Source organism: Calidris pugnax, unplaced genomic scaffold, assembly GCF_001431845.1.
Source record: "Calidris pugnax isolate Ruff unplaced genomic scaffold, ASM143184v1 scaffold288, whole genome shotgun sequence".
Taxonomy (NCBI): Eukaryota; Metazoa; Chordata; class Aves; order Charadriiformes; family Scolopacidae; genus Calidris; species Calidris pugnax.
In genome coordinates this window covers 512,949-530,899 of record NW_015091190.1, presented here as the reverse complement: position 1 = coordinate 530,899, position 17,951 = coordinate 512,949, and the positions used below count along the sequence as shown (strand labels likewise).

At 38.6% G+C, this 17,951-nt stretch overlaps 1 protein-coding gene across 1 annotated transcript in view; it reads left to right on the top strand.

Moving 5' to 3' along the window:
* Positions 1–17,951, top strand: part of ARAP2 (ArfGAP with RhoGAP domain, ankyrin repeat and PH domain 2) — a 186,929-nt gene that overhangs the window by 88,513 nt on the left and 80,465 nt on the right. The window contains exons 11-16 of the mRNA XM_014959527.1: positions 6,641–6,756; positions 7,933–8,132; positions 8,909–8,994; positions 10,665–10,847; positions 12,871–13,045; positions 14,914–15,048. Coding sequence (XP_014815013.1) covers positions 6,641–6,756; positions 7,933–8,132; positions 8,909–8,994; positions 10,665–10,847; positions 12,871–13,045; positions 14,914–15,048 — 895 coding nt within the window. The remainder of the gene's footprint in view (positions 1–6,640; positions 6,757–7,932; positions 8,133–8,908; positions 8,995–10,664; positions 10,848–12,870; positions 13,046–14,913; positions 15,049–17,951) is intronic.

Sequence of the window (17,951 nt, the reverse complement as noted above, 5' to 3'; positions counted from 1 at the left end):
GGGGGGGATGGAAATAGTTTTATGTCAGACTAGACCTGATCAAAATGGTGCTTTCATAGGGCTGGGCTGAAGTTCCAGTTGCTCAGCAGTTCTGCAAATTAAACCCTAGACTGTAAAGTCAGGTACTAGCAAATGAAAAGTGTACAGTGAAATGTCTATATGCTAAGACTTTTGATTTACACCGAGTAGAAACTGGCAAAGGTAAGAGCTAACTCTCCAGGATAGTATTCAGTCACTTTAATTATGTGTTCCCCCTTTTTTGGGGGTTTTTTTTTTGGTGTTTTGCACCCTATACTGGAAGGGGACTTTCATCTTCACGTGTCCTAGATCCATCCCATACAACAAGCAAGGCATGGGTCCAATGGTGCATAATCAATTGATTTAAAATCGTATTGATATTGCAAAATACACACCCGTAGCTGCTGAAGTGGGGATTATGAATTAGTTCTGTAGTAAGTGAATAGAGAGGTTTGTTGCTTACATGAAAAGTGACATCTAAGGTTGTAACTTCCTTAGAGTGTTGGTCAGGAATATGTTTTTGAAACAAATCTCTTAGTTGTCCCCACTTCTTATGTGCTGGCTTTCATCATAGAGCCATCTCAAAGTGCATGTACCGGATTTCTTTATAATGTAATGATGTGGAGCAGGATGTGCTCCAGCAGCAGATCCAATACACTTCACTTGCAAACAAGCCCACTGCGTGGCACCGACTAGAGATAATCTAAGTGGCCCTTTTGCTCTCTTCCTTCTTTTTACCCTCCAAAATTATGGATCTCAGGTTGTCATTGCAAAAGGTTTTACAGTAATTGTAGAATCAGAATCATAGAATGGTTTGAAGTGGAAGGGACCTTGAAGGCCATCCAGTGCCACTCCCTGCCCCGGGCAGGGACACCTCCCACCAGACCAGGTTGCTCCAAGCCCCCTCCAACCTGCCCTTGAACCCCTCCAGGGATGGGGCAGCCACAGCTTCTCTGGCCAACCTGGGCCAGGCTCTCACCACCCTCACACCAAACAAGTTCTTCCCCACAGCTCAGCTCCATCTCCCCTCTTGCAGGGTCAAACCCTTCCCCTTCCTCCTAGGGCTGCCCTCCCTGATCAAGTCTCCCCCAGCTTTCCTGGAGCCCCTTGAGGGACTGGAGGGGGCTCGAAGTTCTCCCAGGAGCCTTCTCTTCTCCAGGCTGAACCCCCCCAACTCTCTCAGCCTGTCCTCCCAGCAGAGGGGCTCCAGCCCTCGGAGCATCTTTTAGGCCTCCTCTGGCTCTGCTCCAACAGGTCCATGTCCTTCCTGTGCTGAGGACTCCAGAGCTGGAGGCAGCACTGGGGGGGGGGATGCCTCCCCAGAGCAGAGGAGCAGAATGCCCCCCATTGCCCTGCTGGCCACGCTGCTGGGGATGCACCCCAGGATGTGGGGGGTCTTTCTGAGCCGCCAACGCACATTGCCAGCTCATGTTGAGCTTCTCGACTCCTTGAATAATAGCTCAAATAATTTCCAAGTGTTTCTATTATGCGACAAAGGACTTTTGCTTAGCCAAGTAGAGAACCTAAAATTGATGCTGTGACTACCTCATGAGTAGTTAACATGCACAGACAACTCGAATTCTTCCATCTCCTCACTCATCAGGGCTTGAGTCAGCAAACTGCAACTTCTTTTAACACCACTTTTTTGTGTGTGTGTGTAATTATATACTATATACTTCACTGTGGTTTCATTTTGAGACCTCATTAGGAAGACTCTAAGAAAAAGTGCATACCTCTTTGCTCGTGGCAGTTTTTATTCCAATCTGTGATGTGTAACTATCGCCTAAAATCTATATTAAAAGACTTCAGGCTGTGATGAGGGACGTAAGTCTCTAAAGATTTGAAAAGGCTGATGAGGGCGGCGAAGCCTAAGTATGGTTTAAAAGGAGAGGAAATCAATACAAACTTGTGGAGAAGAATTAGTATCATCAAAGCAATTTTTGCATTACTAGTCACTGTTTCTCCAACTCTAATACATAAATATGTCTTAATTTTTCATTAATGTGGAAACAAATTTTTCCCACCTTTCTTAGCCTTCCTTAATAGCTGGAAAGCTGAAATACCTACGTCCAATTAAGGAGGAGAGAAACTGTGATTGCTTTATCTGAAGGATTCTAGTTACTGGCTTTTAATCTCTCTGGAATAATTTGGTTGTTTGAAGAGAATCAAATGCCGTGGGGCTAGAATGAAAGAAAAGTCTAAATCATGTTAAATTGTTAAGGGAATTCTCAGATCTTTCAGAAATAAGTCTTAGTCTAATTGTCACAAACTTCATGGTAGCTTCCCCAGAGTAAACCTAAAGATCTATTGCAAATAGCAAAGGTAAATTCAAAGAAACATATAAGGTCATATTTTGGAACTCTGCTCAGAGCTACCGTGATTAAAGGTCAAGAATCTTCTCTGTATAGGAGAAGAGTAGTTTCAGAAATATGGATGGGCCTTTTGGAAATTAGCAGTAGAATTGTGGTAAGAAAGATGGATGTGGTTGTGGATGTAGAAACATTCTCTTGAAAACATGGCAGTTATTTTCCTTTTTCCTTTTGTTGCTGCTATCTCCTTGGTCCTTCAGCAAAAAACTGACATTAAAAATGTGGGTTGATATTTCTGATGTGAATAGAGTTAGTTTAATCTTTAAAACAAAATTTGGGATTTATTTCCAAGAATTTTTACATGAGGGGCAAGGGTAAGCTTATAATTGCAGTTGGGTTTTTCCTAGATGTTTTCCTGAGGCAAGTTTTGTTGGTTTTTTTTAATCAACTTTATATGTAGTGGAAGGAATGTTAGATTGATAAGAGACAGCGCGTCTTAAAACATGGTTATAACTTCTAGAACAAAAAAAGTTGAGGAAGACAAGCAGCAGCTCCAGAACTCCCGTGTTCAGATGAATTTTGGTTTGACTCGACCAACAAGAACATCAGCCCAAGTGTTACAGGCGCAAAACTGAGTGGAGGGGAAAAAATAATGAAAGAAAAAGTATTATTATACTTCCCAGGGAGAAGACAACTAATTTTGTAGAGAAAGTCTCTTCATTAACGGAGAGCCACAAGGTTCAACCTCTAATTACAGCCTCTTCTTAATTGTTTAAGAATTCCCTAGAGAAAGATGCCTAGGCCCGTCTTTTTAAGACAACGCACCCAAAGTTACGTGTTCAGCAACTCTAAAATTTAAACTTTTTTAGATGTAGCCGCATGATTTTATTCATACATGTCCTTAAGTTTTCCTTAACCTGGGTGATTATTTCTGTTTCTGCAAAAGAATGACGATATATTAGAAAAGGTATGAGACTAATATTGAAGCTCCTTGAATTTAATCCAGAATAGAATTGAGGAAAGATGAGCAAAGCCTGACTTGGGGGTGGCTTTTGCCTATGAAATGCTAATACATAAGGAGAGAAAGCAATGTTGTACACTTATATGCACTTTATAGATAGACATTAAAGGTATGTTTAATAACAAGAAGTTCTCTAATTTCACAGTTTATATACAGATGACAGGTCCTCATAGGTTATGTCTTTTTCAGGCAGGGTTGCTAACAATATTATCATTCCTCCTTCGAGAAGGAGCAGCAGTTTACCAGGAAGCCAGTGCTCATCTCATAATTAACTACTTTCCCATATTAGCATTTTTACTTCAGTTAACTGTGCTGCTTAGCGAATGCTTTTGATCTATTATTATATCTGCAAAGAATATGTTGTTTTGGCTTTTTTTTTCGAAAAAGCTGTTATTATCAACCCATTTTTCAACACTCTTCAGATTCATTAAGCTAGTAGAAATACATTCAAGACGTATCTGTGTTTTAAAAAAAATCACAAACAACCCTCAGCTTTCTCTGGGCGTTTTTGAATCTTCTTAAACTTTTCTTTGTTTTTCAGAAAGTCTAACCCAGTTTAATCTATCTGAAGCGATGAGCTGTAGAAGCAAGACAATTCTTATTCTGAAAAGATCCCGCTTGGTCTTGCTGTCAGTACGTTTTGTACAGTGCTTGAATGGCCCTATTGTACTCCCGTGCACTCCAAGTCAATGAATTTATCTTTCCAAGTGGAGCATTTCTTTCTTCCCTGTACCAATTCCCACTTTGGTTTCTGAAGGAGAGAACAAGACTCCACTCCTGAAAGCGTTTAAGCCTGAACCTTGAAAAATAGAACCCCGTGTACCTGTCAGCTCACAAACCCCTGCTTTATACCCAGTGTTGTACAGTTTCCATAAAGCATTTGTTTGGACCATTATGGAAATAACTTCACTCTAACGTGCCAATGAGATGGGTTAATTTGCCCCCATCTTCAGTTCTGAAAAGTATATTCCTCACTTCTAATTTCTTAACCTTTTTGACCTTCCTCGCGCTGAAATTCAGTACTGCGAGGTCTGACGCGCTTGCTGAATTTAAAACATGACAATAGTTATTCTTTCTTCAGTGGGGTTATTCGTACACTGGGTATGGGTGAAAATTTTGGAGGGTTGGTGCTTCAGCTGAAGGTAAAGACTTTCAAATTGATGCGTTTCATTTCTGGAGTGTTTTTTGGTTCTGCATTGTTAAGTTCAGTACAGCAAAGTTTGGTGTCTGTCTTTGCCAGACATAAATGTGTTGTTTGGGAAGATAAGACTGTAGTTTTTCTTATTTACATTCTTTTTATGACAATTGCCAGTAGCAAGTGCTTAAAGAGAAGTGTGAACTTTGGATCTGGCTCAGTATGGTAATTATTTCAGTTATCTTCATTATTCATCGTTTACCTTCAGTAAACTCTGATCTGGACCTAAGAGTATATTGAGCTCCTATTAACCATGGCTTCTGGCAGTCATTTAGCTGTTGTTTAATAAATAAAGAATACACCACAGTGTTCTCAGATAAAAGAATAGTCTCATGACCTGTCCTTCAAAAATCGGGACTTCTTAAGGCCAATTATTTGAAATAATTGAGACCAGCAAATGAACCCTGCATCCAATTTACATCTCAGAAACACAAACCACTTAATTCTAGAAATTTGTGTGGTTTTTTATTTTCATTTTGCTAGTTTGATTTAAGACACTGCTTCTAATAGAAATGAAAATCTTTTATTTTTGTATCCTCAATCTTTTTTTCTTAGCTCATGCTTCTGTTTCTTTTTTGTGCTTCTGTTTTTCTCCCGGGTGATGCATGACTCGAAGAATGCTTCACTGCTACAGAGCGTGCTGTCAAGTTCATACTCCAAAAGAGATTATTCTGCCCACTCCTTTCCCATAGAACTGATTTTTGAGGATGAATTAGGGACTGTGTAGGCTTCGCAGCACTGTCTGCTCTCATCTAAGGCAGATGTGTCAGTATGGAAACCCTTGATTTATAGGAAAATGAGGTGGGGGCTGAAGATGAGGGGGGAGAATAAAAACGTCTATGTTACAGGATGTAAAGGGAGAAAAAAAAAGGTAGAAATATTTAAAAATATATTAAATGAGGCATGTCTAAGCCAGGGTCCTTGCTGAAAAGTTGCTACTTTTTAGAAAGGTTTGTGCTGAAATCCACACCTGGGTTCCACAGCGTTACTGGCAAAGGTAAAGGAAATAAAAATTCTTAATAAGGAGTCTGGCCAGGATGCACTAGCTGACTTATCCCCCATGATGTTTGGGTGGTGGAAATGATGGCATTTTAAAAATCTCACCTTAAAATGGACACTATGATTCTTTTGGGGGCATAATTCCCTTCAATGCCTCGTGTGATGTAATCAGAACTTCTATTTCTGCGTAGACCCATATGTGTGTGTTTTGTCGGATTTCGCCTTATCAATCATGGCTAAAGTAATATTTTTATTTGGTCATACCTGAAATAGGGGAATTAAGCGAGAGGCTTAATTTGTGAAGTAACTTCTCCATGTGAGCTTTAATGCTCACAAAATTTGAAAATCTTATGAAGAGAAACTTCCTAAGTCAGTGGTGCAGGTTTAAATATGTATTTACTACAAGACCAGGGTGGATGGGGCTTTGATCAACCTGGTCTAGTGGGAGGTGTCCCTGCCTAGGGCAGGGGGGTTGGATCTTGATGATCTTTAAAGTCCCTTCCAACCCAAACCTTTCTATGATTCTACTAGAAGAACGATCCCAATACTTAGCATCTCTAATAACTGAGTCACAGATAACCTTTTGTCTTATTGTAGCTGCTGTAAAGGACTTTTTTTTCAGATGTGTTTGATGTGTTTAGTTCATGTAATGCATCAGAAGCATGACTAACCAAAGATTTAAGAAAGAATTTTATACATAATGTATTTTATTTTGTTAAAACAGTCTGTGTAAAAGCAGGGAAAACTGCTGTCAATGAGGAGGATGTAGGTGTATAAGCATTATTTAGTCACTAAAGCATGATTGAAGCTAGATACTTCCATCGTTTTGGATCCATGTTTTAATGCAATCTGTTATTTAACCTTTTTTTCCCTTTATTAACAATTACACTGTGCATTTTTTTTCTCCTACTAGCAATCAAGTAAGGTGTTTGGACAAAATTTAGTAGAGATTTATTTATCCATTAATGAATTAGAAGGGGCTTGTGTGTTGTGCCCAAAATGTGTATTTCTGACCTTGGATTTTTGGACAACGCTGATTTAATTACTCTACACGTTTGGTTCTTGAATGATAAAGAACTTTTACTGTCTTTTCTGTAGGATTTTAAGACAGGATTTGGTATCACTTTAATCCCCATGAACGTGGCAAATGTAAAACAAGTGGATCGGACTGCGAAGCAATCTTTTGAAATAATTACTCCTTATAAAAGCTTTAGGTGAGAACTTTAATATTTACATTTCAAAATAGGCAAATAAACAATGCAGTAAGGAAATACTGGCTTCGTACTACAATGACTTATCTGGTTTGGATGAAAAGGTAATGTTTTTATTAAGAATGCTCAGCTTTTTTATTTTTTTTTAATCGGAAAGGATTTTCTTTCCTCTGTTTAGCTGTGTGCTACATCTGTTACCTCCTGTGCCCACAGATTCCTATTTTTACTTAGCTGCTTTTGTTCATTCTGTGGAAGGGCAGAAGGAAAAAAAAAGTCACTTTAACAACCTGACTCCATCTTAAAGAATAATAAACTGCAGTAGTGAAATGATGTTGCATCCATTTAATAATAAGCATTTTATTTGAAAAGAAATGAATCAATCATGTGCTGTCCCTTGTAGAAATCCTCCTTTGAAATCAGTAGAATGTTTCACTTTGGCTGATGCTGTGGCTTGTAATGATGTTTAAGAAAATAAGAGTATATGCTAATAAAAGCCTTTGTTAAGTGTTGTGGTGTGTCTTAAATGAAATCTCAGCAATGCAGGAGGAGAAGGAAGCACTTTGTTCTCCTGGGCTTGCTAAATGTTAGCAAAGAATTTCCTTTCATTCTCAGTCGAGGGGAGTAGCAGGTAAATTAGTCTTGATCAGGGATTTGAATCTCTGGCGAGATGGTAGATAGCTAATTCTTTGAGTTTCTCTCAGCCATCACCATGTTGTTGATGGGTTATTATTATTTATATTTTTCCAAAAGATCCATTTAAATGAAAGATCCATTTAAATGAAAGCATTTTTTGGCTGTTGCATTTAGCCAGTCTGTTACTCCTCAGTAAATCTCTGTGTTTCCTTAGGTCATTCTATGCTTTTGTTAAAGTTCAGGCTTTAAGTTTGTCGCGTAGTAATGTAAAAATATTGAAGGTAACTCAGGAACTTGAATGTTACAAAAAGCCACGTAGCTCGTGCTAGTGGTGGTTTTGTTGAAAACTGAACACAAAAACAGAGGGAGTTTTCATTGACTAAAAATACAAAATAATACGTTCCATCTTAGTATTTATGTCTGTGTAGAGGAAGATTTTTGGGCTGTGATTTGGGGTGTAAATGTAATAAATAAGACAGGCTACAGACGATGTTTAATTGGGCTTTAAAATAAAGATCGATAACACAGAAAAGTCAATTGTTTCAGCTTTACAGCGGAGTCGGAAAGAGAGAAACAGGAGTGGATTGAAGCACTGCAGCAATCGATAGCAGAAACTCTGTCTGATTATGAAGTAGCTGAGAAGATTTGGTTCAATGAGTCCAACAGGAGCTGCGCGGACTGTAAAGCTCCCAGTCCTGACTGGGCCTCCATCAATCTCTGCGTTGTCATCTGTAAGAAGTGCGCAGGTAGAGTAATTAATGACAGGCCGTGTGGGTTCTACAAAATGTCATATTTGCATATCTGCGGATGTCCTTGAATTGGCTTTTTTTTTTCATTTTTACAGTGCCATCCTTGGGAAAGTTTTGACAAACAGAAAGTGAACGTAGCTTTTAATATTTTATTTATTTTATTTATTTTTTTTTTAATAGCAAGGTCATCCTTATTCTAAAGCACTTCCGTGCATAAATGACAGGTCTGTGAGTTGATTGGTTTCCCTCAGGTGAATAATCCTTCACAATTAGTGGAAAGTAAGACACACTTAGAACTTGGTGGGAAACGACTGGCTTTTGCAAGGCTGGATGCCAAAGGATAACAATTTTTAGTGCATAAATTAGGGGGAGTCGTTCTGTTACATCAGGGCATATTTTCCTGCCGATAGGGATAGCTTTTCAGATACTACTAAATATCTAGTTCTATCATGTTTTATATTTAAATATGTGCTTAAGCAGTAGATTCAGGGAAAGAATTTATAACTCTAGGCTTTCTTTGAAAACAAACCCTCCCAAAGGTATTCTGCACCAAGCAGCCTACTTTGCTTATTCATTAGTATGAGTAGTAATCAAATTATTATTTTTTTTAAATTTGGGTGGTTTTTTGGTGCTTTTATTTTATGTCAAACCCAGACTCTTTTAAAAATAGCAATTAGAATAAATCTATCTTCATTAATTTTTATTTTCTTTAGCAGAAGAGAAACCTAGTTTAAGTGCTTTAATTAAAAGTCAAAATGCTTTTGGATTTTCAGGACAGCACAGATCTTTAGGACCAAGGGATTCAAAGGTCCGGAGTTTAAAAATGGATGCCAGCATTTGGAGCAATGAACTTATTGAGGTACGTTGGGATGTTCTAACTCTTTGTTCCATATTGAAAGCTACTCTCTGCATAGGAGTTAGTTACTGCTTTACTCCCAAGAAAACTGAACGTAGGAGTGCTAAATAACATCCTGCTGTTATGGTAAACTTTATGTTCCTGGGAATAAAGTACCTTTGTGTCATTCAAAATATTAATTTCTTTTGATAGCCAGCTGAAGAGTTTCTCTTAGTATTTCTCCAAGCATCTCATTTTTGTGGGGGAAAAGAAATAAAATACTTCTGCAGAGCAGTTGTGATGGGCGATACTTAAAGGAAACTTCTGGGGACTGACCTGCTGGAGAGCAGCTCTGAGGAGAAAGACCTGGGAGTCCTGGTGGACAACAGGATGCCCATGAGCCAACAATGGGCCCTGGTGGCCAAGAAGGCCAAGGGCATCCTGGGGGGCATCAGAAAGACCATGGCCGGCAGTTGGAGGGAGGTCATCCTGCCCCTCTGCTCTGCCCTGGGGAGGCCCCATCTGGAGCACTGGGACCAGTTCTGGGCTCCCCAGTTCCAGAAGGACAGGGAACTGCTGGAGAGGGGACAGCAGAGGCTACAGAGATGATGAGGGGCCTGGAGCATCTCTCTGCTGAGGAAAGGCTGAGGGACTTGGGTCATTTTAGTCTGGAGGGGGGATCTAATCGATGCATAAAAATACTTCAAGGGTGGGTGTCAGGAGGACAGGGCTGGTCTTTTTTCAGTGGTGAAGAAAGAAGTTCTACCTAAACATGAGGAGGAACTGTGAGGGTGTCAGAGCCCTGGCAGAGGCTGCCCAGAGAGGTGGTGGAGTCTCCTCTGGAGACATTCTGGAGATGCCTGGACAGGTTCCTATGCAGTTCCTATGCAGTCTGCTCTAGGTGGACCCACTTTGGCAGGGGGGCTGGACTAGATGATCTCCAGAGGTCCCTTCCAACCCCATATGATTCTATGATTCTTGCCACCAGTTCAGTTGCTTGGGGTGTTAAACAGTGGAGCTGATGGAGAGGGTTGAGAAGGGAAGGCTCTGGGGAAACCTTATAATGGCCTTCCAGTACTTGAAGGGGCTACAGGAGGGATAGGGAGAGACTCTTTTTCAGGGAGTGTAGTGGTAGGATGAGGGGTAATGGTTTTAAATTGAAAGAGGGGAGATTTAGATTAAATACTAGAAAGAAATTCTTTGCTGTGAGGGTGGTGAGATGCTGGCCCAGGTTGCCCAGAGAAGCTGTGGCTGCCCCATCCCTGGAGGGGTTCAAGGGCAGGTTGGATGGGGCTTGGAGCAACCTGGGCTGGTGGGAGGTGTCCCTGCCTGGGACAGTGGGGTTGGAACTCGATGATGTTTAAGGTACCTTCCAACTCTAACTATTCTATGATTCTATGATTGGTGTTTTCTTTGAAACATATTCTAGTCTCCTCTGACATTTTACTAGTATTTTATAATATGTATTGAAATACCATAACTGGTAGAGCTTAGTTGCCGTTGATGATAAATGATGACTACAGACTTTATAGATGACCACAGGCAGTGACTGAGAGAGGCTCCCATCTCCTGCAGAGAATTCCCTTTTCTTTAATAACTAACTTTTTCAGCTTTTAGCAGCTGAAGCTTCATATCCTTCATGCTATTTCACTGATTTTTTTTTTTTTATTTTTATTTTCTTGCACCTCATCCAGCTCTTTATCGTCATTGGAAATAAGAGGGCCAACGGTTTTTGGGCAGGAAATCTTCCTCCAGATGAAGAGCTGCACATGGATGCCCCTGCAGAAAAAAGGATAGCATTCATTACGCAAAAATACAAAGAGGGAAAATTTAGGAAAGCACCTTTTCACTACAAAACCAAGGAGCAGTTGAATAAGGTAATACTAGAAGGGGTAAGCCCATACCATACCTTTTATAATGTATTGTATTATATCTGTGTGTAATTGGTCATCTTGTTAAAACTGGTGAGAAATAAATTCAGAATCCTGAGTGATGTTCTTGCAGAGCTGAATAAGCATTGTTTTGGAGCTTTTCAGGACTCATTTAATTATTTCTTGGTTCCTAGTTTTCCAGTTTGTTTGTAGGAGGTTATGGTAACTATATGGTACCTGCAATACGTCTTCCAGAGCCATCAATGAATATGGATCTTTATTTTTTCTTCAAATGCACACTCCAGGGTTGCAAATTCCCACTTCTTTAGATTCCTTCTTTACGTGTTTTTGAGGTCTTATATGTCTGACATCTAACATTCCAGCACATGAGATGATTCAGTGTTATCTATGGTGACAGTAGCTCATGCACACTTATATAGGAGCTTGTAGCTAATTGGAAATGAAAAAAGCTAAAATTAATGGTGAAAAATGGGTGTTTTCAGTGTTTCCTTTTACACAAATAACATTTCTTTACAGTTATAAAGTGGAAAATGCTAATTATAATTATCAATTTTAGCCATTTGACTAACTTCTAATATTTGTTGATTTCAGAGTCATAATTGTTTAGAGTTTATGAATATAGAAGAGTTTAAATGCGTATATATATTGCAATGCAAATGCAGATATATATATATTACAATGCTAATGCATTCAATTACATGACTCAAATCATCTCGAAGGGTCTGCAGAGGTTGTGGGGAGGCAGTAACACTTAAAAGTTATTGTGGTTTCAACTAGAGAGGTCTCGTTTGTTCAGTGGTTGTTTTGTCAAAAAGGAAGTGTTATTTTCTGTACAATTCATAAGTTGTTAGTTACACACATTAGAAGTTAAAATAAGGGCATATATGAATAGTTGTCATTAAAAGACCTCTAGTAAAAGTATAGAAGCTTCTCACTTTATAGCTTGAGTTTTGGTTTTGTGCATTTCATTGGAATTGGGAAAGACTTTTGAGCTTCACGCGGAGCTTCATGACTTAGCAAAATGAAGCATTTGGGATGTTTTCTATTTATTGGTAGCAGCCGTGCAAGAAGCTTTATTTAATATAGTAACTGTGGACCACAGGAAATAGCTCTGTGTTTTACAGGCTTGATTTTTCTGAAGTCTGTGGTTTTTGGTGGTGGTGGGGAAGGGTGTCTGTCCATTGTTCGTTTAACCACTGAGAAAAACAGCAGATGTAATGGTCAAATTCTCTACAGAGATATGAAATGTATGTAATAAGGGGGTAATTTCCAGGTAATTCTAGAACTTTCATTGAACTGTCCAACTTGTCATCTTCTGCTTGTTGGATACATACGTGTTTTTTAGAGCAGGTGAATTTCACAGTAGTCCTTTTCTTGTATTGAGTGACTTCTAAAAAACTAATTCAAATTAACTAATTAAATTCAAACTAAGTAAATTAACTAAATATTTTAAATACATATTTAATTGCATATTTAATCGTAGAAATTTTTATGGAATGGATTTCTGTAATTCATAGAATCATAGAATTGCCCAGGCCGGAAGGGACCTCCAAAGGTCATCTAGTCCGACCTCCCCGCAGTCAGCAGGGACACCCCCAACTAGACCAGGTTGCCCAGGGCCTCGTCGAGCCTCTCCTTGAATATCTCCAGGGATGGGGCCTCAACCACCTCCCTGGGCAACCTGTTCCAGTGCTCCACCACCCTCACAGTGAAGAACCCCCTCCTAATCTCCAGTCTAAATCTGTTCCTGTGTAGCTGCGACTGGTTTTAAGGTTTTGGACCAGGTTTTGGATCGACATTTTAAAAAAAAAAAAGAAAGAAAATTTTGTATATACAAAAAAAGAAAGGGGTCTGATGTTTTAGCACGTGGAGAGATCTTTAAATCTCAAGGAAGGTGGTCAAGTATGAAGATACCCTAAAAAATAGTTGCCTTATTGACAGTGACCCTAGTTGTTGCCAATAATTTTCTAATTTAAACAGCCTTCTTATTTTTCCTCTCTGTGATCAGGCCCTTTGTGCTGCTGTAGTTAAACAAGACGTGCTGGAGACCCTGATGTTGCTGTTCAGTGGGGCTGATGCCATGTGTGCCACTGGAGACCCTCTGTACAGCACCCCGTACCTACTGGCCAAGAAAGCGGGACAAAGACTGCAAATGGAATTCCTGTACCATAATAAGTTCTCAGGTAGGACACGTTCTCTCAGTCTTGATCTCAGTTTATATTGAGCAAAAGGGAAGGAATTTGGAAGAAAAATTGGCGTTGATTTGAACATCAGTGGTACAGAAGAGGGGGAATTGTGTGGTGGCATTAAGTGTATTTCTAGCAGACAGCGTACGTAATTGTGTATAAGTTATATTTATTTTGCTCAGACATCAAGTTTGGAATAAAAAAGCCAGTGATAAATAATAGTATATTTCATTGGAATAGCAAAACACTTTTTGGGCTTCATGGGGAACTCCATATCTTAGCATAATAAAGCATATAGTAATAGACCTCCTAACCTTATTTATAACACAGAAGAACAACATCATCTGCTCTGCCAATATTATCAGGCTTTTGCCAGAAAAAACGGGTATATACTGTTAACGTGTATCTAAAATATTCATCTAGGGCTTTCTTTTTTCTTAAAAAGTGTTTAAATTGATATCTACAGCTACTGCACACTGACTTAGCTGTTTTTTCACACATTCTCCTCCCAAAATGAAACTTACATCTTGAAGCTAGAATATGATCTATCCCAGAAAACTCTTCTTTTTTTGCAAATCACCACTTCTGTTACAGCTTGGAGCATGTGATAAACTTTGGCCTTGAAAGTCAACAGCTCTGGCTGCAGAGTGTGACTGTTATGAGGCTCTTCAAAGCAGAAAACTATTCTTAAAAGTAAATAAATAAACTGTAGAGTATGGATGTGCCTGAGCTTACCTTTTGAAAGGGCTGTACAGTATCTGAAGCAGTCTAAGAATCTTCATTGGTGGACAACAAGTTGCCTTGGAGTCCTGGGGGGCAACAGGATGACCATGGGCCAGCAATGGGCCCTTGTGGCCAAGAAGACAAATGGTATCTTGGGGGGCATCAGGAAGACCATGGCCAGCAGGTGGAGGGAGGTCATCCTGCCCTTCTGCTCTGCCCTGGGGAGGCCCCATCTGGAGCACTGGGACCAGTTCTGGGCTCCCCAGTTCCAGAAGGACAGGGAACTGCTGGAGAGAGTCTGGCAGAGGCTACAAAGATGATCAGGGATTGGACCATCTCTCTGCTGAGGAAAGGCTGAGAGACCTGGGGCTGTCCAGCCCAGAAAAGAGCGGACTGAGAGAGGACCTCATCAGTGCTGAGCAATATCTGAAGGGCGGGTAGCAAGAGGATGGGGCCAGACTCTTCTCAGTGGTGCCCAGAGACAGGACAAGGGGCAGCAGGCACAAACTGAAACACATGAAATTCCATCTCAAGATGAGGAAAAACTTCTTTATGTTGAGGGTGCCAGAGCCCTGGAACATGTGCAAACACGCAGCTGTGGGGTTTTTTAAGCCCTGCTTTAAGGCTACAGAGAGAAGTTTGCTTGTATTGGCTCTGTCTCCTCTACTTTTAGCCTTCCAGCCAAGGTAGCATCACCATGTGCTGGTGGTTGTTCTTCTCTTCAGAAAAAGGGAGGTCGTCTCAGGTTGACAGTGATTCTCTGAATTGTCATCTCTCTGCTGCCAGTGCTCATGGTGAACTTCAAGAGAAGGCCTCAAGAGGAACAGTTCCCTTCTGTTGAAGTATCTTACATAAAGGATGAAAATAAATGCTTAGAACACCAGAAAACTGTTTTTTAGATCTCATCGGCAAGCAGTGGTAGATGATGGCAATGTTGTAATAAATGTGAACCAATTTTTTTCTTTAATAAATATGTAGAAATTTTTCTTTAATTAGATCTTACTGATCTATTTTTATATCTGTGTTGTTGTAAAGATATCACAGAGCAACTACATATCTACAGATACAGAGTTAGACCTGTGGAGAAATGGTTATAACTGACATAAGTTCTGTATGTTTCTTATTCCTTTGTCTTTTAACAGATTTCCCAAACTATGATACTGGTTTTGAAAGTGGCTTCTCTGAAGATTCTCCACATTCCACCTTTCTTTGTGAATTCTTATACAAAGTTTCTTCTAATACTGCTAAGCTTTTTACAGAGAAGAAATTAAAAGAAGGTATTCTACTTTGTGTTTGAATAATACATGAATATGTATGGCTTGGATAAATTTGGTTCTTTTTAATTTCTTCCATTATTTTTTAGAAGATAAAATATCTCTGATAGAAAATATCCTGCTTTGATTTGGTAGATCTTTTTCAGATAAAGAAAATGCTGATTGTCTTGATCTCTTTATTCGGTGGTTGAGAGAGGAGGAAAACTGAACTGTTGAGAAATTATTCAGTTAACAACAGTTATTGGTAAATAAAAAACACTTAAAAACACTTCTCACTTTAGTTATATTTAGATGGATGCTACTAACTGCCAAAACCCAATTTTCATCTTAAATGACAATATTCCAGAAATCATCTAAAAGTATCACTGACTTTTCTAGTAAGACTCTGAATGCCCAACACCTGGGATATTTCTTAAGCTCACAAATTTTAAAAGTATTCCAAGTAGAAATAAACACTCCAGCAACTTTGCAACAAATTGAGCCTTGTGGGGTGAAAATGTGGATATATCACAGTAGATATACACAGTCTTCTGTGTATCAGTCTTCTGTGATTTCTTTTTTTTTTTAAGACATTATCAGATAATTTTCTTAGATATTTTTTTTCCTTTTTCTACCCAGTTGTGCTCCTATATTTTTCTTCCATCTAAACAAACAAATGGTATCGATTTCTAAAATCTGGGCTGATTCATGGTTGGGTTTATTGCTCCTAAAATCTTGGCATGGCATCTTGTGTTGGTAGATCCATATTTTTGTATGATTATGTCTATATTCTTGTGATATATGCCTTTTAGGATCCTTAGTGTGGAGATTAAAGCATGTTAAAGCACATAACTCCTTTCTTAATATGAGAAATTCAGGAAAGAAAGGAGTAAGTGCAAACGTGACTGCTGCTTGCTCTAAGTGCAGACCTTGTCTTTTGTGCTTTGGGTATCTATATATTCATTAAAAAAAAGATTTAAAAATGAAAATAAAAATGAATACCCCACTAAGAGAAGTAGAGACCAGGTACAAAGCGATACTCCTGGTCTCTTCTAACAGAATGATAGATTAAAAATGCAGAATAAGCTTGTAAATGCCTGAATAGATTGAAGATTTAGCTATAAATGCTCACAGAATGACTTCTGTAGTACTTTTTGGGGAGATGCAGTGGGAAGGAACATCATTAATAGTGAATAAATGCCTTAAAATTATTTATGAAGAAAGCCTGTAGATGAGAAACAACTGAGTTTTGACTGTCTTCTATGATAAGTTTTTAGTGGCCAGAAATGAACTAGATTTCTCTCAGCTCATGATTTGGCCTCTAAAATTATGATAGTGTCTTGTAGATGGTAGATATTCTGCTCTTTGGTTTTGGGGGAATTTTTTGGGGGGTGTTTGTTTGCTTTGGTTTTACATTAGCGTTGAATTACCCACGTGTTTGTCAGGACTGATGGTTCTGGGGTGGATGCTTTACAGATACATAAGAAAATAGGTTTCCCTGACCATTCGCAGCTCAGGAAGACAAATGACAAACGGGACAAGGGAGGAAGATGGAATAATAACATCCTCTCAAAAACCAGCAAAAAAACCCCTACAATTTTGAATTAGAAACTGCTCCTGCCTGAGGGCTCTAATATATCTCAGCCGTGTGTAAGAAGTATTATGACAAAAGTTTGGGCTTTTTTTGCTATTTAAAACATTAAACATGTAATCTTTTTTTTTTTTTTCCCCTTCTGTATTGACCTTTTTTCTTGTGTGTAAGAAGTATTATGACAAAAGTTTGGGCTTTTTTTGCTATTAAAAACATTAAACATGTAATCTTTTTTTTTTTTTTCCCCTTCTGTATTGACCTTTTTTCTTTCCCTTACATCAAGAACTGTTTCTACCTTTATAAAATCTTATTAACATGAAGTAACGTGGGATATGCATATCACAGATTTTTGGGAATAGGTGGTATATTTTTTTCTTTCTACTGTCTTCAGCAAATAATTTGGTGGTTAAAGTGCTAACATGTGGGAGATACGGCTTCAATTCCCTCCTCTGCCTGTAAAGATTCAAATAAGAAAGTCACATTACCCAAAAATGTCACCTTGCTGATTAGTTCTAGAGAAAAGTAAGTAGTAAGTAAAAAAAAATAGAAAGTAGTAAGGGGACTCTTTCCCTTACATCAAGAACTGTTTCTACCTTTATAAAATCTTATTAACATGAAGTAACGTGGGATATGCATATCACAGATTTTTGGGAATAGGTGGTATATTTTTTTCTTTCTACTGTCTTCAGCAAATAATTTGGTGGTTGAAGTGCTAACATGTGGGAGATACGGCTTCCATTCCCTCCTCTGCCTGTAAAGATTCAAATAAGAAAGTCACATTACCCAAAAATGTCACCTTGCTGATTAGTTCTAGAGAAAAGTAAGTAGTAAGTAAAAAAAAATAGAAAGTAGTAAGGGGACAAAACCCTAAACAATCAAACTCTCTAAGTTTGGTGCTCCCGTAAACCTATCCATTTTCAAACCCTTTATCTTATGTTTGTTTTATTATTTAAAAATGTATATTTAGACAGAATTTAGGTAGAACTAGATAGCAAGTAGTATGATACAAACAAATACTAATAAAATAGCACTGAGATATAAAACATGTATAAATAGTTTAAAAAATAACAGAAAAACTAATTAAACAAAATATCAGATAACATACTAAGTAAGTATTGGTTAACTGCAATTGTAGTTTTGGTTTTTAAACAATCAAACTCTCTAAGTTTGGTGCTCCCGTACTGTGAACCTATCCATTTTCAAACCCTTTATCTTATGTTTGTTTTATTATTTAAAAATGTATATTTAGACAGAATTTAGGTAGAACTAGATAGCAAGTAGTATGATACAAACAAATACTAATAAAATAGCACTGAGATATAAAACATGTATAAAT